Genomic DNA, 23,774 nt, shown 5'->3' with positions numbered 1-23,774 from the left:
GTGTAGAATGTATCAAAAAGTAAAGGCACTGTAGTTAGCATTGCTGCCTCACAGCGCCGAGGACCCGGGTTTGATTCCAGCCTTCAGTTACTGTCTGTGTGGAGTTTGCACGTTCTCCCCGTGTCTGCGTGGGTTTCCTCCGGGTGCTCCGGTTTCCTCCCACAGTCCAAAGATGTGCGGGTTAGGTAAATGCTAGATTGTCCCTTAGTGTTGGTTTGGGGGATTAGCAGGGTAAATGTGTGGGGTTACGGGGATAGGGCCTGGGTTGGGTGCAGACTCGATGGGCTAAACGGCCTCTTTCTGCACTGTCAGGATTCGAACTCACTCCGATTGTGGCTTTAGGGTGAGTAGGCATTAAAGTCAGCTCTTCGCCAGGGCTGCCTCCTCCCCCAGTGACCTCTGCAAACCAGGACTATTAACAAACACAGATTGGTAAACCACGTGGAACAATAGTGGAAAATCGGATTAATAGATTTAACAGTCTGGTCGACTTTCCCTCCATTAATTTGCAGGTTAATCGATAGTGTCCTCTGCTGCAGGCTCTGATTAATCTGCCTGTACTCCCCCACTCACTGATGGCAAATTCATCACCTGGTCTGAATGACAGAAACATGCAGCAGAAACAGAGGCCTTTCAGCCCATCGTGCCAGTGCCAGCCTCCTTGAGAGAGCTATCCGATCGGCTCCACGACCCCTGGTCTTTCCCTGCAGAATGGTTAACTTTTCCCCTCCAGCTCCTCATCCGATTCCGTTTACCACTGAGTCTGTTTCCAGCATCCTGCCAGGCAGCGCGTCACAACACCCTGAAAACAAAATTAATCTCCCCTATGGTTCTTTTGCTATTTGCTATGGTGGTAAACTGTACAGATGTGAGGGGGAGGGTAGGTTTGTGGTTGGTGGAGTTTTATGATGTGGGGGTTGGATTGGGGAAGAGATATGACAGGATCATTCATTGATTAATTAGTGTCGCCCCAGTGGCCTAATGGGTAAGGCACTGGCCTCCTAAGCCAGGGATTGTGGGTTCGAGTCCCATCTGGGGTGTGTGTGTGTATTTTGAGTGGCACGGTGGTTAGCCCTATTGCCTCACAGCACCAGGGACCCAGGTTCAATTCTGGCCTCGGGTCACCTGTCTGCATATTCTCCCTGTGTCTGCGTGGGTTTCCTCCGAGTGCTCCGGTTTCCTCCCACAGTCTAAAAGATGTGCGGGTTAGGTTGATTGGCTATGCTAAATTGACCCTTAGTGTCGGGGGACTAGCTAGGGTAAATACGTGGAGTTATGGGGATAGGGCCTGGGTGGGATTGTGGTCGGTGCAGACTCGATGGGCCGAATGGCCTCCTTCTGCACTGCAGGCGTTCTGTGATGATGTTCTGAATGTCCGACTTGGGGAGAGAGTGGGTTGGAAGAATAATTGAGCCAGGATAGAAAGTCAAAATATATCCCCCATTTTAAAGGTGCACATTTCATAGAATCATAGAATAGAATCCCTACAGTGCAGAAGGAAGCCGTTCGGCCCATTGAGGCCGCACCTACTGCCTCTGACAGAGTACCTTACCCCGTACCCTTTCCACCTGCCCTATCTCATAACCCCACATTTAGCACGGCCAATCCCCCTAACCTGCAATCTTTGGACTGTGGGAGGAAACCGGAGCACCCGGAGGAAACCCACGCAGACACGGGGAGAATGTGCAAACTCCACACAGACAGTTACCTGAGGCTGGAATCGAACCCGGGTCCCTGGCGCTGTGAGGCAGCAGTGCTAACCACCGTGCCGCCGCCCATCGTCATGTTCATTTAATATCTTCACGGAGTCATTTGTTGAGTGTAAGTAATGTTGACTGAAGCAGAGGGGTTTTGTCTGCAGTACAGCCTGGGGCATCAGGGGAGGCAGCACGGAGATCCCGCTGGTGTGAAGCTGTAATTACATCATACATTTACACAGGTCGAGCCCATTATTATTACAAATGAACAGATCTCTACTGAAAAGAACCGAGACTGTGCACAGCTTGATCAGAGAAAGTAAAGCTTGCATTCAGGCGGATGTGTGCAAAAGTAAGATTTGGCAGATTGTGATGGAACACTCTCCACTTGCCTGGATGGGTGCAGCTCCAACAACACTCAAGAAGCTTGACACCATCCAGGACAAAGCGGCCCTCTGCTTGATTGGCACTTCCTTATGTTGTTCTGCTGGTATCGTGTCTATTTCTCTAACCTCCATGGCTACCTGAAGTCTTTTACACTTCCTCAGTTTGTCAAATTAGTGATGATTCATTTCCTGCTCATATTGAGGTTTGGCCAATATCAACAGCTCAGTAGCATCTCCTGCAGGAACCTAATGGCATTACAGTTGCTTATATAATCTATATTAGCATTAAGAGGGCCATTCGACCCGCATCTGTCCATTCAATGAAGTTGTACTGACCTGCACCCGATTACTATCTCGCTGCCATGGCTCCATAGCCCTTGGTATCCTTTACCCAGCAACGATCTATCAATCTCAGTCTCGAAAGCTCCGATGATTTCGATTTTGGGGTAGCATGGTGGCACAGCGTCAGGGACCTGGGTTCAATTCCGGCCTCGGGTGACTGTCTGTGCGGAGTTTGCACCTTCACCCCATGTCTGCGTGGGTTTCCTCCGGGTGTTCCAGTTTCCTTCCACAGTCCAAAGATGTGCGGGTTAGGTGGGCCGAATGGCCCCCTCCTGCACTGTGGGGATTTTATGACTCTCTCACAGCCTTGTTGGGGGAAAGAGAGTCCCAGATTTAAATGCTTGAAAAGGAACAATTTTCAGGGTTCGGGCAAGAACAGGGAAGTGGCAACAATCGGATAACTCTTTCAAAGAATAGTCATTCTGCATCATTCAATGTTTACAGAGTAGCCCTGAGCTGGGAAGCAGCTTTCTTAACAACCGCCGGAGGTCCTGCAAAACTCTGACCTCTCATTCATCGGTCTGGGCTCTGGCTTTACTGGCCAGGGAGAGGGGTGGGGCGGGGTTGGGGCAGGGGGGGTGATGGGCAGGAAAACATCATCAATCTGCTGACACCTTCCCTCCTGGAGGTGGGCGGCACGGTAGCACAGCGGTTAGCACTGCTGCTTCACAGCTCCAGGGACCTGGGTTCGATTCCCGGCTTGGGTCACTGTCTGTGTGGAGTTTGCACATTCTCCTCATGTCTGCGTGGGTTTCCTCCGGGTGCTCCGATTTCCTCCCACAGGCGAAAGATGTGCGGGTTAGGTTGATTGGCTATGCTAAAATTGCCCCTGAGATGCATAGGTTAGAGGGATTAGTGGGTAAAATATGTAGGGATATGGGGGTAGGGCCTGGGTGGGATTGTGGTCGGTGCAGACTCGATGGGCCGAATGGCCTCTTTCTGTACTGTAGGGTTTCTATCATTTCTATGAGGTCCAGTGGAGAGGAGCAGTGGGCACAGCTCCAGCCAGCTATATGGTTGAGGAGTGATCTGATAGATAAAATATTTATAGGGAAGGACAGGGTGGATCAGGATATAATGTTTCAACTAGTTGAAGGCTCTAGAACCAGGGGCCACAAGCTAAAAATTAGGGCCAAGCCATTCAGGAGAGATGTTCGAAAACACTTCCACACACAGAGAGTGACGGAGGTTTGAACAAAGAACAGTACAGCACAGGCCCTTCGGCCCACCAAGCCTGTATCGATCATGTTTACCTATCTAACTAACCGTTTATATCCCTCTATTCCCCGTCTGTTCATATACCTGTCACGATAAGTCTTAAATGTGGCTAACACAACTGCCTCAACCACCTCACTTGGCAGTGCATTTCAGGCCCATCACCCTCTGTTAAAAAGGTTCCCCCCGCACATCTCCATTGAACCTTTCCCCCTTTATCTTGAACTTGTGCCCCCTTGTAATTGTCATTTCTGCCCTGGGAAAAAGCTTCCAACTGTTCACCCTATCTATGCCTCTCATAATTTTATAAACTTCTAACAGGTCGCCTCCAGCCTCCGTCTTCCAGGGAGAACAATCCCAGTTTATTCAATCTCTCCTCATAGCTAATACCCTCCATACCAGGCAACATCCTGGTAAACCTTTTCTGTATTCTCTCCAAAGCCTCCACATCCTTCTGGTCGTGTGGTGACCAGAATTGGATACAGTATTCCAAATGTGGCCGAACCGACGCTTTATACAACACTCTTGGTGTTCGTGGAAGTGGAAATGACTAGGGTTGGGAAGCATTTTCCGATCAGGGCCATTGTGATCTCCTGGACTCGTTTCGATCGCCTCAGGGGGTCGGAGAGGAATTTCCCAGAATTTTTTTCCCCATATTGGCCCTGGGGTTTTTCACTCTGGGTTTTCGCCTCTCCCTGGAGATCACATGGTCTGGAATGGGGGGGTGGGGGTGAGTTAATAGGTTGTAATGAACAAAGCATCGTAGCTGTGAGGGACAGCTCGGTGGATAGGATATTGGTATGTAGATAGGCTGGAAAATTGGGCAGGGATCCTGGATTCAATCCTGGACCGGGGAGCGGCGCGGGCTTGGAGGGCCGAAGGGCCTGTTCCTGTGCTGTATTGTTCTTTGTTCTTCCTGGAACTCTCTTCCCCAGATGGATGCTGGTTCCATTGTTCGGTTTAAGTCTGAGATAGACACATTACTATTGAGCAGGGGTAGCGAGGGATATGGGCCTAGGACAGGTACATGGGGTTAGGCCACAGATCAGCTATGATCTTATTGAATGGCGGAGCTGGCTCGAGTTCATTCAGCAGAACCGCTCTCGAGAAACAAAGGCCAGTACAAACTAAAAAGAGAGGGGATAAAGAGGGAAGACATTTCCCGTTGCACCTTTCAGGACATTCATGGTAAGGAATGGACTAGGGCAAGGATAACACTAAACTGCGTTTTCATATAATTTTAAATGAAGCTTCTTAAGCATTTCAAAATCCTTATTTACTTTACATGCGACAATAATTAATTATACAGAGTCCTTCTCAATATTAAAACGTATTACTGGCACACGAAACCTTAAGAGTGAATAAATTAAGGTTCAGCATGCCACTTCTGCAAGTTTGCCAGTGTAGACGCTGTTGTAATGTGGGAAGCTCGGTGGCCATGACAACACAGCAAGATCCCACAATCAGCACAGTGATAACAAAGGCACCTGTTTGTGGCAATGTTGTATTTAAACCTGAAATATTACAATTAGTCTTTGCCGAATTGCAGAAAACCTGCTGTCCGTGCTCAGCAGGTTAGGTTTCGATGCAAGTGCAAGGGGTGACTGGATCTTCAGAGATTTAGTCAGCTGCTTTGTGAAGCAAGGCCGGGAACTGGCAGGGAAGCTCCGAGCGTCACCTGGTGTCGCCAAACATCAAATTTCGTTTTCAAACATAAGATAGCAAACATTTAAAAATGTGTCCCCAACTACCCCGCCATGTACCAAACTGAACAATGCAAAAATAATCTACTTGCTACTTACATATTTTAGGCTTTTCTTCACATGAATAAAAATTACACAGAATTCGGAAAAGAAATTTGTATAATGTGATTGTGCACACAGTCTGTATGTCTGTGCATGTCTTTGTGTGTGCACGTGTCTGTATGCCTACGTGTGTGTGCGTGCGCACATGCGTGCGAATGCCTGTTGGTCTGTATCTGTCCGTGTCTCTGTCTGTGTGCGTGTCTGCATGTGTGCGCGTCCGTATCTGCATGTGTTTGTGCCTACATGTTTGTGCCTGCGTGTGCGCACCTGCGTGTACTTGGCTGTCTCTGTTCATGTGTGTGCCTGTGTGTTTGTCCATGTATGTGTGTCCCTTTGTGTGTGCATGTGCATCTGTGTCTTTGTATATCCATAGTGCGTGTCCGCATACACTCGTCCGCATGCGTTTCTGCAGATATGTGTCTGTGTCAATGATGAATGTCCTGTGTATCTGCGCATGTGTCTACGATGTGTGTCTGCGCATGTGTAATGTTCTATGTTCAGAGTTGTAGGTTTTAACAGAAAAAAAGGACATGGTTTGCACACATGGATTCAGACAAACACACAACAGGTTTTATTGAAGAGCTGCTCTTTCTGCACTGCAGAATACAAAACAAAGTAAAACAGCAGCCTAAGCACGCACCCTAATGACATCAGCATCAATTTTGTTCAGCTCTTAAAGCAACCTGCAACCTTTTTAAAATATATAACATCCCTCCATCTTTACCTGTGGTAATGACAACAAATGACTACAATGTTATACATAGGATCAATAATACGCTAGACACAACACCATTAATTATACACAATGAGAAAGTCAATCAGGAGGACGTCTACTCCCCTTTGGTTGTTTATGACATTCTGGATAAAAGCAAATTACTGCGGATGCTGAAATCTGAAACCAAAAGAGAAAACGCTGGAAAATCTCAGCAGGTCTGGCAGCATCTGGAAGGAGAGAAAAGAGCTGACGTTTCGAGTCCAGGTGACCCTTTGTCAAAACTGGGCTTTGTCAGCTTTGACAAAGGGTCATCTAGACTCGAAACGTCAGCTCTTTTCTCTCCTTACAGATGCTGCCAGACCTGCTGAGATTTTCCAGCATTTTCTCTTTGGGTACAACATTCTGGAATTGGTCTGTTCTTGACCCTAGAAGTATGATTTGGAACTTCAGTAGACACTTCTTCTCTTGGAACCAATTCTGTATCATTCTCACGTGGTATAGTAGCAGAGATACAATCAGGATTTGACTCGGTCTTCTGTGATAGTATTCAGAACACTCGGGACTAAAGGAGTTGGTACTTCTGGGGATGATTGTGAGAAATTGTTCTGAGATGATAACAATTGGTCAGCATGGTGTCGCCAAACTAGTTCATCCTCAGTTTGAACCGTGTAAGAAATTGGATCTGTTTTTTGCTAAAACAATGGCTGGTACCCATTTCTCACTCGTGGCATAATTACACACTGACACTCGATCTCCTGGTTGAAACGAGCATTGTTTTGCCCTCACTTCTCTAGTAACTTGAGATTGTTGACGACGCTCTATCTCTGAAGTTTCTGGAGCTAATAAATCAAATGTAGTTCTCGACTTTCTCTTTAAGAGTAATAGTGCAGGTGAACTTTGGGTAATCGTATGAGTACTGTTTCTATAAGATGCCAAAAAGCTATTCACACGACTTGATAACAAACCTTGCTCTTTTGAAGCTTTTAAAGAATGTTTCAAGGATTGTACAAATACTTCAGCAAATCCTTTAGCTGATGGAGGATGGATGTATTCAAGAGGCGGCTGGATATAGCACTTGGGGCGAATGGGATCAAAGGTTATGGGGAGAAAGCAGGATTAGGCTATTGAGTTGGACGATCAGCCATGATCGTGGTGAATGGCGGAACAGGCTCGAAGATCCAAATGGCCTCCTCCTGTTCCTTTCTTCTATGTTTCTATAAGGTTCAGATTTTATTTGTTGAATACTGTTAGCGCGAGTGAACAGATACCACACCACTCGCACCCAGAGCCAAGATTGATAGCAGCACAGTTTATTATAGTGTTTTACGTCGACGGAGGTACAATCAGGACACAGACAAGACAGTCCCGAAAAATACTCTGCTTGCCTGCCAAAACGGAGTACAGTTATAGTAACGATCTGTTTTGATATGTAAATGGTTTGTGAGTGGTTTCCTGATATAATCATCCTGTTTCAATAGGTTTGTGGGTGTGGAGTTTGATGTGTAAATGGTTTTCTTTTATAGTTATCCCGTTAATGGGTTTTCTGGTCTAGAGTTTTAATATGTAAAGTTTGGTTTAAGAGTGTGATAATTGCTTTATGTCTCTGAATTCCTTTGGACAATGGGTGTTTGATGGGATGTCAGGAAGTTTTCCAGGTCTCATGGTATTTTCTGAATAGCATATTGATGCGAGTTCCTGAGTCTTTGTCAACCTGGTTTCTGTGTTTAAAAGATGTCTGCTTGCCTTACTCACACCTTTCTGGCTGAATGCTGTCCTGTTTTGCTTCATTTATCGAGTTATAGTTTAAGAAATATTCTAATCCTAATACCCACAAAATTTATGCCCGCCTACAGTCCCCCCTGTCGGTCAAAAGTGAATTTTTGTTGTTTATTTCCTTTTCACTTTTCTAACCGATCTTTCTCCCCTTTATTATATTTTGTGTCCGGTGCTTCCTGCCTCCGTACGCTGCAGTCGTACAGTTTAGGGAAGTCCCGGAGTTTGTCAAATCATGTGTAGGCGGGAGTAATCATCCCGCTTGGTTACCTGCCCCATCATACCAATTGTTCTAACTAAGTTCTTATGTGCTTTCATTCTCTTCCGCTGGCGGTAGGTGTAACATGTAGCCAATCCCCAGGAAAGGGCTAAGATGAGTTGGATGACCACCAGTGTGTGCGATGTAATTCGGACCCAGGGGTGGATGTTTACATTTAGACCCCAGTCCCACACCTTCTGTACCCATGTTTGACTTCGTAACGCCGTCTCGGTATCTTGTTCCAAGGTTTTGATGTGTGACTGTAACCGGTGGTATAATCGGACGGAGTGTCCTACTTTAAGTCGGAGCTCCCTTAGGACTTCGGTCAGGTGTGGGATGGGGGCTTGCTCGGGTTCTTGGTAGTCTCTTAGGTTGTCTTTTAGGGGGTCAGTGGCATTAAAGGCTATGGTCTGCCTATTTCGGATATTGGTGATGTGAGCTTGACCTATAGTGACTGGCTTGCGAGGGGTAAAACAGAAGTTAGGGTCGGGGATTGGGCATGTTAATCCGTTATATGTGAATGATGTACGTGTGGTAGCTACACAGTATCTACCCCGCCCCCCGTATCCTGCCCGGGCGAAATGTGGGTCTACGGGTATAATCTCTAAGGTGCAGTCCTGTGTTCGGTTAAACCCACATTCTGCTGCCTCTCCTTGTCTCAGTGGGTGAGGACAGATGGTGACCTCTCCCCTCTGCTTGCACCCTGCGAGAGAAACACTGGACATTATGCCATGTTTGGAGATGGCCATGTTTTCGGTTATGTGGTAGCGGAGGGAAGCATTGCCCCTAACAACACCAATATTTTCAATTCGGAAGATGGGGAATGGTCCAGCGTCCTGTGTGACCGTTGGAATTAGCAGAACCATTCCTATCCCGGTGCCCTCACTAACCTCGCAGTCGGGGATTACTGGATATACTCGTGTCATCCCCTTCAGGGTCCGGTCATCCAGCACCCCCTTCTGATCTGCGAGTTGCGCTAGTTGGGCGCTGTCGATCCAATCGGGCACTTCCCCCCTGTGTACCTGGTCCAAATTGTGTCGTATTTGTGCCACCATCCACTGACCATATGCATGGCATAACTGTCCCTGTTGTACCCGGGCAGTGTCTTCCCTTTCCCTGTCTATGAGGCGATTGATAGTTCGGGCATGTGCTTCTAACACTGCAATCCCATCTAGTTGGATATGGGCGCCCACTTCCCCTAAGAATGCTTGTTCCGCCTGCTGGTCTAATGACCGCTGTAATATGTTTTTCATTACCCCTTTCAGCTGTTCAATTTTACTGTTGAGGCCCTGGATGTCAATGGAGTTAATCATTGTGTCTCCTGTATTCAGCCCTGTGAGCATATCATTGATAATACCCCGTTTGCTTCGGTATGTGTTGGTGTTTATGTTTCCCCTGTAGTGTGTGGCCCCCATTGCGTCAATGGCCCGTTTTATGGTCTCTCTCTCTAACATCTGATACAAGTTCTGTACCCGTTCTGAGCAATGCCTGGGTACCTGGATTCCTGAAATGTCGATCAGGACAGGTACCACCTCATGTTTTACGTTGTCGTACACAATTTCCCCCTCGTTCCACAACACCAGTCCTCCCTCCGGTCCCCTGCTTTGCAAGGGACAGGGTAAGATTTCGGGCCTTGTGGTCGTGGGGGCCCGCGTTGGAAGCGGTGCAAAACATACATACAATGAGACTGCGGGAGCCTCAACAAGTCCGTAATAGCCGCAAATGTCCATGTTTGAATTCAAAGTGTCCTGTGGTCGGGCCTCTTGTGGGTTGTCGGGGAGGGCGCAGAGAGTCCCAAAAACGCACTGGTCTCTGTTCTGGAGGTCCCGCTGTTGAATGCATGTTCGGAGTCCTTCTAAAGTGCAAGTGAAGCAGATCTCGTTGATACCCGGGTAAACTTGTAGCCATGCGTTAAGATAAGTTCTACTGTTCATAGGGTCCGGTCCAGCTGGCACACATAGTGCCTCGGATGTGTTGAAGGCTACCCCGTGGAATCGCGGGTAGATGGGGTGTTCTTCGGGTGCCACACTCGTCAGGAAGGTCGCCGCGAGGATCATCCTCCAAGTGGTCCACATGGTTCTGGAGAGGGGTTGGGGGAGGATATATAAAACCTGGTGGCCGCCAGTCGTTAGGTTCATATTAGGTGATGAACTTGTCTTACTTATCTTATTCTTATTTCTATTTACATATATACATTCATGCCTCGGTTGGCATATAGTTCCTTTAGTGTTGGAAAATAAAGGTTGTTATTTCGATTTCCGCTGTAAGGACAAAGATGGTTAAGGGCCAATACGTGGAGTGGACGGAGCATCCTCTGTCCTTTCAGTCAGTCTGCTCTGTCCTCTTTCCCCGTGGTGATAGGATTTTAATTGCGACCAATGTTTCCATCGGCCTTTTCCTTTCACATCGACACACGCACATGTATCGCTGGTAAGGATAACCTCGTGGGGTCCCATCCATTTCGGTGCAAACCCGGGTCGGTCTGGGGCAATCCGAATCAAAACCCTATCCCCTACTCGAGGGAGGGTGGGGGTATGACTGACATTTTCCTTTTTAGCCTGGTCTCTAATGGCTTGCTGGTCCCTGGCTGTGTGGTGCAGGTCTCGGAGTTGTGAATCTAAGTGTTGAGCTTGTCCCGGAGGGGTGTCATTTCTTCCCCTCCCACGGCGATGTTTTCGGGGAGTCGCATTGCTCTCCCGGTCATTAGTTCGAACGGGGTGAGCCCTATGGTTCGACCTGGGGTGGCCCGTAGGCGCATCAGGATACAGGGAAGGACATCTACCCACCCCTGACCTGTTTCTGCGATAGTTTTTGCTATCGTGTTCTTGAGGGTGCGATTCATTCTCTCTACCATTCCAGCACTCTGGGGGTGGTATGGTATATGGAACCGCTGTCGGATCCCTAAGGTTTTACATGCGTGTTTCATTACCTTGCCTGTGAAGTGTGTCCCCTGGTCGGAGTCCAGTTGTAACGGGACTCCCCATCTGGGTATTATCTCATATGCTAAGATGTGGGCTACAGTGGTTGCCCCGCAATTCCGGGTTGGGAAGGCTTCTACCCATCGGGTGAACTGGTCAATGAGGACCAGGCAGTACTTCTTCCCACGACTGGTGGGTAGAGGGCCGATGAAGTCAATTTGGAGGTTTTCCCAAGGTCCCTTTGGCCTGGGTTGGTTTGCTAGTTTAACCTTCAGGGGCCGGCCAGGGTTATGCTGTGCGCATATGATGCATCTTTGGCAGTGTTTAGCTACATCCCGCCCCATCCCTGGCCACCACCAATCTCCTGATAAACGAGCTAGGGTCCCATCCCGTCCGGAGTGGTTTGGTTCGTGGTGGAGTCGAAGTAGTTCCGCCTGTATGAATGAGGGGGCGACTACTTGATGTCCTTTCCTCCATATACCATCTTCGTCTAAGGACGCCCCGGTCTGTTTCCATCGCGCCACCTCGTCTGGGTCAGCGCTACCCTGTAGTTTATGAACATCCATCTCTTCCATGGGGGAAGAGATGATGGCAGCTACCTGTGGGAGGGCTTCCCCTGCTGCAGCTTTAGCAGCGGCATCTGCTAGTTGGTTCCCCTTCTGCTCTACAGTCCTTGTCTTTTGATGGGCTTTTATTTTAATTACGGCTGCTTCTGAGGGTAGTCTGGATGCTGTGGCCAGGTCTCGAATTATATTTTCATGTTTTATGTGTCCCCCCGCTGCGGTAATGAATCCGCGCCTATTCCATGCTATCATATAGTCGTGAACCACCCCGAACGCATATTGACTGTCCGTGTATATGTTTACCCTTTTGTCCCTTCCTGCGCTAAGGGCCTTTGTTAATGCTATAAGCTCGGCCACTTGAGCAGAGGTCTCCCCCCCCCATGGTGCCCTTTGCTATTAGTGTTCCTTCCTGATCTACCACTGCCCATCCTGTGCGGTACTGTCCCTCCACCTGCCTTCGGGACCCGTCTACGTATAGTGTTATATCGGGGTTCTCCAGTGGCTGATCACTAATCCCATCCTCTGTATCCATGTCTGGGTTAATCGGACAGTGATGTGGACTGCCGTCTGGAAGGAACCCCTCTGCTGGGTTTCTTCCGGTATCTCGTACGATTTTAATAGATTGGTCCTGAGGAAGGAGCACTGCCTCCCAAGTTGCCCTTCGAGCATCTGAAACAGTTCGGAGTCGACCTGTGTTTAATAATTCTACTATTGTATGTTTTGTGTGCAGGATGATCTGTCCTAACATAGTAATGGGTTCGCACACCCTGACTGCCCATGCGGCACAGTCCAGGGCTGCCACACATTTGTGTAGTCCTTTGGCTATCGGGGACTGCCGCACCGAATAATATGCTACAGGTCTCATGGTGCCCCCACTTTCTTGAGTCACAACGGAGCTATAGAATCCGTCCTCCGCATTATAAAAAAGATGGAACGGTTTCGCTATGTTGGGCAGGCATAAGGCTGGGGCCGCTAATAATTCTGATTTCAGGTGGGAGTATGCTGTTTCTTGTTCGGGTCCCCATTCAATGATTTCTGCCCCCGGCCTCCCCCCTTTTACCAATCGCTGGATAGGTTCTGCTATGGATGCAAACTGATCGATGAAATTCCGACAGTAATTAAAGAGTCCCATTACCCTACGCACCCCCCTAACTGTGTTCGGACGGGTCATGTTGGCAATTGCTGTTTTTCGGTCCGTGGGAAGGGTTTTCTTTCCCTGACTTATGTAATGCCCCAGATATCGGACCTCTGGTTTTGCGAGTTGTGCTTTGGTTGGGTTAACCTTAAATCCTGCTGTTTGTAAGCCCCGCAGGATTACTGACAGGGCTCCCAAATGCCCCGTCGGGTTAGTGGAGGCGATCAAGATGTCATCCACATATTGGAGAAAAGCGCTCTCATAGGGGGATAAGTTACAATTTTCGAGGGCTTTGCTCATAACCCGGTGGAATATGTTGGGGCTATTGTGGAATCCCTGGGGGAGACGGGTCCAGGTGTACTGTCTACCTCCACAGGTGAAGGCAAACTTCTCCTGGGAGTCTGGGTGGAGTGGAATTGACCAGAATCCGTTTGCTATGTCTAGCACGGAGAAGATACAATATTCAGGTCGCAGTCCGTTAAATATAGTGGCCGGGCTCGCAATGATAGGGTGTTCCTTTGGGGTGACCTTATTCAGGGCGGTATAGTCGATGGTTAGTCGGTAGTTCCCGTCTGGCTTACGGACGGGCCACATCGGGGAATTTGTGTGGGACACGGTGGGTCTCAGGATGCCCCGTTTAACCAAAGCCTGGACGATTGTTTCGGTTGCCTGTAACGCCTCGGGTTTTATGGGATATTGTTTATGAGGGGCATGGGCTGGTCCTTGTATTTGTAAAGGAAGGATTGTGACGAGACCGCAGTCTTGCTTGCCTGTAGCCCAGACCCGGGGTAGTGCTTGACATAAGAGTCCCACTAGTCCCTCCTTCTTCCAGTCTCGGGCCGTCGGAGCCGGAGCCCCCATGCCTATGGCTGCTACGTTCTTATTAGGGACCCAGTATCCTTGGATCCCGCTCTTGTGTTCTTTCCTTGCCGTCCACAGCAGGCGCTTATTGAAAGCGTCCACCACTGCTCCTAACTCTCCCAGGAGGTCTATTCCCAAAATTGTCCCTTCTTCATTTGGGCCCACCCAGAAGTGTACGGGGAGTATGATCCCCTCTACCTCAAGTAACACTGCTTCGCTCTGATATGCTATAGTCCTATCCCCCCCTATTCCTACTACTACTATGGAACGGTGGGTGGTGGGTAGTGCCATGTTGGTGAGGGATATCGAAGCCCCCGTATCTATTAATATTTTGCATCGCCGGCCCCCTAACGATGCATTCACCCAGATACGGGGGTCCGTTCCCGGGGCGGGGGCCGATGCCACTCATGCAGATTTTTGTGCCGCCAAGGTTTGTATAATGTCCAGCAGCTGCTGGTGGCTGAGGTGCGCTGGGTCCGAAACCACCTCATTCTCCCTTATATCTGGGGCGCTTGCCGGGGTTTTCTCCAGTCTCTTCGGGGGCGCTCCCTTTCTCCTGGGGATCCTTCTGTCTTTGCAGGTAGATTCGGTGTGTCCGATTCTGCCGCACTTATTACATGTATTAGGAGGGTGCGGGATTATAGCTTGGCATTCCCTTTTGAAATGGCCTAATTCCCCGCACCTGTAGCAATGTCCTCCTTCAGTTCCTACCGCTGATATCCCTGCTCTGGCGCCCTGTGTTTTCCTTTGCTGGTTGTCTACAGTGACAGCCCAGTTTTCTAATTCATCGAAGGTGTTAAAGTTTACCAATCCTGTCTTTAGGATAGCTTGGTGTGCTGGGCTCAGCCCATCCCTATATAACTGGAGGAATGCCGGGTTCTGTCTATCTGCATCTGGCATTCCTCCGTGGGCTACAAAGGCATCGAATTTTCGTCGCCCATATTCCTGAGCCCCTTCCTCCTTTTTCTGCGTTACTCCTACTATTACACTCCAACTCACGGGGACCTCCCCCATGGTCAGGATAATATCGTTTTTAAAGCCTGTCAGAGCCTGTTCCTGCTCCCGGCGGCTCCCGTCTAGGTCTGCACACCAAGTCCCATTCTGGTGTTCTGCCCGGAGCCGAGCCCAGTGATTCTCGGGCATCTTGGCTCTTACTAACCCTGCTATATCTCGGTTGTGTAAGTTGTGGCACAGTTGCATCTCTTTCATCTTTTGCCAAAAAATTGCGTTACTGTGCCTGGGCTGCAGGGTTGGGAGCTTTTCTAGTAATTTCATAGTGTCCCCTGGCGAGAGTGACACATAAGTCATTTTAATTTGGGCCTGCCTTCCTCGCCCGTCTCTCCCTTGTCCCCCTGGGATACATTCGATCTTAAGAGGTGCTGCTTTGGCGTTTGGGGGATCGGTGGTTACCGGGGGACTCCCCCCTGTTGGGCACCGAGGACTTGTCTCGTCTATTAAGCACTCCCAATCGGGACATTCCTCGTATGGGGCTTCACGGGAGAAGTCGGTCAGTGCCGGCAACACGGGGTTAATAGCCATCACAGCAGCATGCTTTTTCTGTTCAGCCTTTTCTTGTTTATCCTGAACGTACTTATGGACTCGCCCTGCTAGGGTGAGGTGTGCCTTTAGTATGAGGATCCAAGCCTTATCATCCTTGTTCCTCTTTTCCGTTGCCCACCATTCCCGTTGGCTCTCAAGGGGGTCTTGGGGTTTCCACCCTGTTTTAATCATGCTTTTAATTAGGTTCTTGTTTTTATCTGCTAGATAGCGGGTGAGGGACCCTTCCGGCCCCCATTCAAAAATGGTCTCAATGCTATCCATGTCGAATCTCTTAGCTAAGATCAGTGGTGTACTAATCCTGGTTTGGTGCTTTCCACAGATACTTGTGTAGGTATCCCTGGGGTTCCTGGTTTGGTGTTTCCACTGTCAGTACCTTTAAACCTTCAGCAGTAACACGCAGAGCCCGTCCTGCATGTAACGGGGAGATCACCGCTCACAGAGACAGGGGGGGGCTCTGACCACGACTACAGGGGCCGGGGGCCACTCTTTCCTGACCAAATCCTACCGCTAAATCAATCCACAGAGGCTCGCCGTTTCCCTATCTCCCCGGGAATCACCCTGACCTGGGTGCGGACAAGCGTGGGATTGACCGCAGGTAGGAGTTCCCCTGGCGTGTAGCCGTTCTTTCGCGCTACCAGAGGTCTCCTGCTTGTAGTGCCCGAAGCACTCACAGAGGCTCCAGACTTAGTAGCGCCCGGACATGTAGCAGACTCCTCGCGGATCTGTTTCCAGTGGCCCAGACTTTCGCGCCTGCAGAGGTCCTACCCGACTTGCAGCGCCCGGACTTAAACCGAACTTCGTGAGTCCGCGTTCATTGGCCCTAACCCTGGACGTCCTCCCGGCCTCCCGGCCACTTAACCCTTGTCTTCCTTAGGTACCTTTTGGGTCAGCTAATGTCTGGTCGGGTCCGCTGTCAGGGATACACGGAATGCAACAGTACACAATCAATTACAATTCGCGACCCCGCTCACCCGCCCAAAGAAGAACCTACCCCGCTGTGCAGCTCTCGATCGGGCTCTGTTCACAAGTTCAGATCGCGGCAGCCGTGGAACACCGCTGGCACTGGGAATTCCCGCGGACTTTAAATGAGTAAAGATACTCACCCAGTGTTTGAGAGGCGATGTTCCAGCGGCGGTCACGATCCCGGACGAGCCCCCAATTGTTAGCGCGAGTGAACAGATACCACACCACTCGCACCCAGAGCCAAGATTGATAGCAGCACAGTTTATTATAGTGTTTTACGTCGACGGAGGTACAATCAGGACACAGACAAGACAGTCCCGAAAAATACTCTGCTTGCCTGCCAAAACGGAGTACAGTTATAGTAACGATCTGTTTTGATATGTAAATGGTTTGTGAGTGGTTTCCTGATATAATCATCCTGTTTCAATAGGTTTGTGGGTGTGGAGTTTGATGTGTAAATGGTTTTCTTTTATAGTTATCCCGTTAATGGGTTTTCTGGTCTAGAGTTTTAATATGTAAAGTTTGGTTTAAGAGTGTGATAATTGCTTTATGTCTCTGAATTCCTTTGGACAATGGGTGTTTGATGGGATGTCAGGAAGTTTTCCAGGTCTCATGGTATTTTCTGAATAGCATATTGATGCGAGTTCCTGAGTCTTTGTCAACCTGGTTTCTGTGTTTAAAAGATGTCTGCTTGCCTTACTCACACCTTTCTGGCTGAATGCTGTCCTGTTTTGCTTCATTTATCGAGTTATAGTTTAAGAAATATTCTAATCCTAATACCCACAAAATTTATGCCCGCCTACAAATACCATTTACTTTGAGATAATTCTTAAACTCTTGTGAAGTAAACTGTGAACAATTATTGCTCACAATTTGTTCTGGTTTACCAAATCTCACAAACATTTCATCAAGTTTTTCAATGGTTTGCTCAGATGTAGTAGATCTCATGATAACTTCTGGCCACTCAGTGTGCATCAATTGTGATTAAAAACATGTAACAGAGCGAAATCGAGATGTAAACGTTGCCAATGCATTTTAGGCCAATCCCAAGAATGTAAAGGAGTGGGGTATTTCTTATTTGTGCACAAGATTGGCACTGACCCACTTTCTCTTCAATCTGAGCATCCAGACCCGGCCACCAAACGTAACTACGTGCCAATCCCTTTATCCGGACTATATCAGGATAGCCTTCATGTAGTTGTTCAAGAACTCTTCCACGCAGACTAAGAGGAATGATCACTCGGATTCCCCACAATTGGCATCCGTCTTGGACGGTCAGCTCAAGCTTCCTTGACACATATAGTTTCAAATCAGGATGCAGACAATGCACTCCAGCTATCATTCCTTTCAGTACCACATCCCCATCACAAGACCATTTCTGGTCTGTCTCTCAACTTGAGAAAGCTGTCGCATGCAAATGATCTACCAGCGAAAAATAAAGAACATTAGCAAAACTAGTTGGTGGTATCTGCTCAATAAGTAAAGGTAAACATGATAATGCACTAGTATTAGCATGGCACTCTGATTGACAATGCTTTCTATCGAAAGAATATGCAGATTAGATCAGTGACCATCTTTGCAATTGGCTAGCAGCTAATGGAGGTATACCTTTATACGGCCCAAAAATAATAGTTAAGGATCTATGATCAGCCAATAATGTGAAAAGACGATCACATCAATGATGATGAAACCTCGGTATGCCAAATATTATACTCAATGCTTCTTTTCCCAGCTGAGCATAGTTAGATTCAGCACCAGTTGGAGTACGTGAAGCTATTGGTCATTCTCCCAAACGCATAATATGTGAAGCGACTGCCCCTACTCCATAAGGTGAAATGTCTGCAAGCAAGCAGTAATGATAGCTTCGGAATAGAACGAACCAGTACTTCAGACTTCTGCAAAGCATCTTTGACATCCTCGTAGGCTTCCTCACATTCTGTCGTCCAGTCCCGTGACTGTTTCACACACAGTAAATTAAGCAATGGCTTCAATAATGCAACAAAGTTGGGGACAAATTTGCCATAATAAGTTACTCATCCCAGAAAGGTCCTCAATTGCGTCACGTTCGTCAGACGTGGTGCTTCTAAAGTATTTTCTATCTTTTTAGGTGCTTTATGTGAGTCTTTGCTATCAATAATGTGACACAAATATTGGAGCAACGGCTGGAACGTCACACTTTTCTTCCTTGATACGTGGACATTGTGCTTGAAGATGTTCCATTGTTGCTTTTAAGTTATTCAAGTAGCTTCATTTTCTTCACTGAAAGTAGCCATGGATCCCAACTGATCCGCCATTTCTCTTGCAGGTACCGTTGACCCGAGACTGCTCAGAATATATTTTTAAATTGTCTTCCCAGTACTTTTTTTAAATCCAGAGACCGTTGACTATATTTTTTTTTCCTCGAGGGGGTTAACTGTACAGTAAAGCATCCACTCTTTAAAAATAAGCCAGATACTGCCTGGAATCACACCCTTCTCCGATTGGAAAAACCTCCCTCTTTTAGAACCATGCAGAGAGCTTTTTCTTACTGGAGTCTTCTAGGCACTGGGACTTTAAGCTTGTTGTTGCTGTTCCCCGGTCTTCTAATATTCGAAATGCGGACCCACAATTTATTTTTCTTGCTACTCAGGATCTTTTCTCGATGAAACAAAATCTCGAATTGCCGCCAATTTTCTTTCTGCAATGTTCTAACTGTGCTCTAACCGTGTTAGGGGTTGTGGGTTTTAACAGAAAGAAAAGAACGTGGTTTGCACACATGGATTCAAACTAACACACAACAGGTTTTATTGAAGAGCTGCTCTCTCTGCACTGCAGAATACAAAACTGAAAGCAAAACAGCGCACGCCCTAATGACATCACCATCAAATCATGTGATCAGCTCTTAAAGCAACCTGCAACCCTTTTTTAAATATATAAGTGTCTGTATGCGTGTCTGCATGCGTACGTGTCTCTGTGTGCGTGTGTCTGCATGCGTGCATGTCTGCATCTGCCTGTCTGCGCGTGTGCGCTTGCGTGCCTATGTGCACGCGTGGCTGCGTGTGTCTGCATGCACATCTCTGCAGGCCTGTGTATGTCTGTGTGTATGCGTCTGTGCGTGCATGTGTCTGTGTGTGTGTACGCCCATGCATGTGTTTCTGAGTATTTGTGTCCATATGTATGTTTCTATGAGTGCATGTGTATATGTGCGAGCGTATGTATGTGTGCGTGTATGTATATGTGTGCATTAGTTGGGGTGCGCGCGCAGGTGCGTGCCGGGGTACGCGTGTGTCGGGGTGTCGGAGTATGTGTGTGTGTGCGCGTGTCCGTATGGGTGTGTGTGTGTGGGGGGGGGGGGGGGGGGGATGTGTTAGTGTGTGTGTGAGAGTGAGTGTGCGTGTGCGTGCAAGTGTGTGTGCGTGCGAGTGTGCACGCGAGTGTGCGTGAGCATGTGTGAGCGTGTGCATGCACGAGTGTGCCCGTGTGCGTGTCCTTGAATGATTCAGTCCTGCAGCATGGTGAAATTGTGCGCACTCAGCCCTCACTTGGTTGAAGTGCACAAGTTTCCGTTCTGTGATCAGTCACTAAACAGTTTCACCTCAGGATGGTTGCTGCCCAACTGCCCTGGTCATGGACAGGTGCTGCTGTCAGTGGACCTCGATCGAGACCATGTCGCTGGGAGAATGGTCCAAAGAGCCCAGCCACGGGGTCACCTCATCCAGCAACCCTTGCATCTTTAAGTAACCGTGGTGACAGAAAGGCGGCACGTGCTGGTTGGTTAAAGTGAACTTGAAGCAGGATTCTGCAGGAAATGGAATCCCATTAGAACATGAAATACATCCATAAAATTCAACTGCTACAGCGACACTGCTCAAAATACCCAGTCCGTTAAGGAACAAACTTTCATTTATATAGCGTCTTTCACAACCTCAGACGCCCAGATGTGCTTCATAACTGATGCAGTATTTTGAGGTTACTGTATGAAATGTGGCAGCCTCAGCCTCCCTGGGTGAATTCGTGGCTTGGTGTGATCAGACCACACAGGTAGGAAGAATTGCAGCTCACTCCCCAAGCTGTGCGGAGCCAAGGAAGAGTTGAGCGCTCGATAGTGGGGAGGGGAAGGTGAACAAACTCCATGGGTTTCCGCTTCTGCTCTGGATGAGACAGCGATGCCCTCCATGGTCAAACAGCCACACACACGCTCATGCGCACACGCACTGTCAGGAGGCCTTGGAGGGTGGAACTGTACCTCAGCAGGAGTTAGCAAAATGAACAAAGAAGCGTCTCTAAATAGTGGGTAACTGCGTGGCTCATAGAATATCTACACTGCAGGAGGAGGCTATTCAGCCCATTATATCTGCACTGGGTCTGCACCGACTCTCCAACAGAGCATCCTACCTAGGCCCACACCTCTGCCCTATCCCCATATCCTCCATACATTTATCCCGCCAATCCCCCCAACCTGGAACATCCTTGGACTGTGGGAGGAAACCCACACAGACACTGGGAGAATGTGCAAACTCCACACAGACAGTCACCCGAGGCCGGAATTGAACCTGACTCCCTGGCGCAGTGAGGCAGCAGAGCTAAACCACTGTGCCACCACGCCACCCAGGGAGGTTCCAGGAGTTATGTGGGTTTCAATCTCCACAGCACAGCAGAGCACAGGTCCCTCAGCATGGTGGCACAGTGGTTAGTACTGCTGCCTCACACCGCCAGGGACCTGGGTTCGATTTCCGGCTTGGGGTCACTGTGTGGAGTCTGCACATTCTCCTCGTGTCTGAGTGGGTTTCCTTCGGGTGCACTGGTTTCCCCCCACAGTCCAAAGATGAGAGGTTAGGTGGATTAGCCATGCTAAATTGCCCCTTAGTGTCAGGGGGACTAGCTGGGGTAAATGCATGGGGTTATGGGGATAGGGCCTGGGTGGAATTGTGGTCAGTGCAGGCTCGCTGGGCCGAATGGCCTCCTTTGGCACTATGGGATTCTATGATATAGAAGCTCGAACCTCCACAATGTGACACAGCACGTGGGCTCAGGTTCAGTGCTGTTAGCTTATCTGAGAAGGGCTACAATAAACCGCTGGATTAGTGAGAAATTGGGAAGATGTGAAGAGTCGCAGCTGTGGAGGGGTATGATCATAGAATCCCTACAGTCCAGGAGGCCATTCAGCCCATCGAGTCCGCACCAACCACAATCCCACCCAGACCCTATTCCCGTAACCCCATGCATTTACCCTAACTAGTCCCCCTGACACTACGGGGCAAGCAAGCACGGCCAATCCACCAAACCCACACATCTTTGGACTGTGGGAGGAAACCGGAGCACCCGGAAGGGCGGCACGGTGGCACAGTGGTTAGCACTTCTGCTTCAAAGCGCCAGGGACCCGGGTTCGATTCCCGGCTTGGGTCACTGTCTGTGTGGAGTCTGTACATTCTACCCGTGTCTGCGTGGGTTTCCTCCGGGTGCTCCAGTTTCCCCCCCCACAGTCTGAAAGATGTGCTGGTTAGGGTGCATTGGCCGTGCTAAATTCTCTCTCAGTGTTACCCGAACAGGCGCTGGAGTGTGGCGACTAGGAGATTTACACAGTAACTTCATTGTTAATATAACTTCAGTGTTAATATAAGCCTTACTTGTGACTAATAAATAAACTGTAAACTTTAAATCCACGGGGAGAATGTGCAGATTCCGCACAGACAGCGACGCAAGCTGGGAATTGAACCTGGGTCCCTGGCGCTGTGAGGCAGCAGTGCTAACCACTGTGCCGTCCTTATCTCATCCCCGTGGGGCTCCATGACACTGTTAGCCCGCTGCAGAGGCTGCCTGAGCTAACAATCAGAGAGAAAGGAACAGTCTCCCAACCCAGAGGGAAAACAGCTCGAGATAGAGGCACCTGGAAAGCAGGAAGCGTGGGGTTAGCGGGATTTCATTATGAGAGGATGTCACACCTGCAAAAAAGCTCCGGAGGTCAGTGCCCAGACAGTTCTCCAGGAAGCGGCGCAGTGGCAGGATGTGAGCTTTGGCAGCCGTCCAGTCCGTCAGGAGATCTTCCACAATGTGGTGGATGTTGTGCGGCCGGGGGAGCGGCCAGAACTTCGGTCTGTGCATCATCTCAGCCTCTGAAAACAAGCAGAAAATTACCCCCTAATGAGCTGTGTTCCTGGTGCTATTCCCCATAAACCATGTGCCCTGCTCTCCGTGCACTGAGCTCCACACTGCTCCCTACATTGTTTCCCCGCACCACCTGCGCGCGGTTCCCTGTGCGTGAATCTACGCTACTCTCCACACACTGGCCAACCCGGAGGAATCTGCTACTGAACCCACGCTTGGGGAAATCAGAGGCATGATCCAGCTAACCAGCTGGTGTGTGAGCACAGCGAGATACTGAACAGTCGACACACAACTGAAAGAAGCTCCAACCTTTGAAATACTGACTATTTTGTTCGCAGCTCACTGGGATTTCTCTCAGATTCCCCCCCGACACTAATGTGGAGAGAGAGGCGAGACTTCAATAAAGAGTACTGAGATGAGACTTAATAAAGTGCGCAGTGAGAGGGCGTAGAGCCTTCAATAAGGAACACAGAGAGATGGGAACTTCAATAACGTGTGCTGATTGAGAGGCTAACCTTCAATAAAGAGCAGTGAGAGGAAGGCAAGACTTTTAAATAGTGACATTACAGAAACACCACAAGTTGGCTGGTTGGTTATTAGGGACTGTCTTCACATTGCTGTAAATTAGAAAATCATAATCATTCTAAACAAAGAGATAAACGTGGATTTAACTCGGAAGTGCCAGGAGCAAGGGAAAGCTAGGGTCAATATGATATGGTAACATAAGGGAGGTAAAGTCAAGGCAAGGCAGGGCAGCTCAGTTGAGTGGAGTGCATGTCCTGTAATATGTGTGAAGTCACGGATGCTACCAGTATCCGAGGCGACCACGTGCGCAGGAAGTGCTGCCAGCTGCAGAAATTTAAGCTCCGGGTTTCAGAGCTCGAAAGGCGGCTGGAGTCACTGTGGCGTATCACGAGGCTGAGTGTTACATGGCTAGCACGTTCAGAGAGGCGGGCACACCGCAACTTCAGGGCTTAGAGGCAGAGGGGGAATGGATGACCACCAGGCAGCCTAAAGAACTAGGCAGGTAGTGCGGGGGGCCCCCTGGGGCCAGCGCAGGGGTCTCCCTGGGGCCAGCGCAGGGGTCCCCCTGGGGCCAGCGCAGGGGTCCCCCTGGGGCCCCACATAGAGATCAGTTTTCTGTTTTGGAAGCTGGAGGCCGCTGGTTCCTCACAGATGTGGAGATGCCGGCGTTGGACTGGGGTAAACACAGTAAGAAGTCTCACAACACCAGGTTAAAGTCCAACAGGTTTATTTGGTCAAATAAACCTGTTGGACTTTAACCTGGTGTTGTGAGACTTCTTACTGTCCTCACAGGAATGCAGGCAGGGCCAACTTGGAGGCAACAGGAGCAGCTCAACTGGACAGGAGGAGGAGGAAGAAAGGACAAACAACAGTAATAGGCTCGGGGAACAAACAGACATTTCTGTAGCTGTAAACACGACTCCAGTACGGTGTGTTGCCTCCCTGATTCCAGGGTCAAAGATGTCACAGAGCG

At 49.0% G+C, this 23,774-nt stretch overlaps 1 protein-coding gene and 1 non-coding gene across 3 annotated transcripts in view; one reads left to right on the top strand and one right to left on the bottom strand.

Moving 5' to 3' along the window:
* Positions 1 to 967: 967 nt before the first annotated feature.
* trnar-ccu (transfer RNA arginine (anticodon CCU)) lies at positions 968 to 1,040 on the top strand. The gene has a single exon. It is a non-coding gene; the product is annotated as a tRNA-Arg (tRNA).
* A 4,953-nt stretch (positions 1,041 to 5,993) lies between these two features.
* Positions 5,994 to 23,774, bottom strand: part of foxred2 (FAD-dependent oxidoreductase domain containing 2) — a 51,144-nt gene continuing 33,363 nt past the window's right edge. The window contains exons 8-10 of one of the 2 annotated variants that reach the window (XM_078237563.1): positions 22,114 to 22,284; positions 17,002 to 19,970; positions 5,994 to 7,404 (exon numbers count right to left, since the gene is read on the bottom strand). In XM_078237563.1, the coding sequence (XP_078093689.1) occupies positions 19,816 to 19,970; positions 22,114 to 22,284 (326 nt within the window). In that variant the 3' untranslated portion in view covers positions 5,994 to 7,404; positions 17,002 to 19,815. Of the gene's footprint in view, positions 7,405 to 16,978; positions 19,971 to 22,113; positions 22,285 to 23,774 lie in introns of those variants that run through there. The other variant, XM_078237562.1, reaches the window with a different exon arrangement.

This window comes from Mustelus asterias, chromosome 21 (assembly GCF_964213995.1).
Source record: "Mustelus asterias chromosome 21, sMusAst1.hap1.1, whole genome shotgun sequence".
NCBI classification, from domain to species: Eukaryota; Metazoa; Chordata; class Chondrichthyes; order Carcharhiniformes; family Triakidae; genus Mustelus; species Mustelus asterias.
This window is presented reverse-complemented; position numbering and strand designations above follow the sequence as displayed.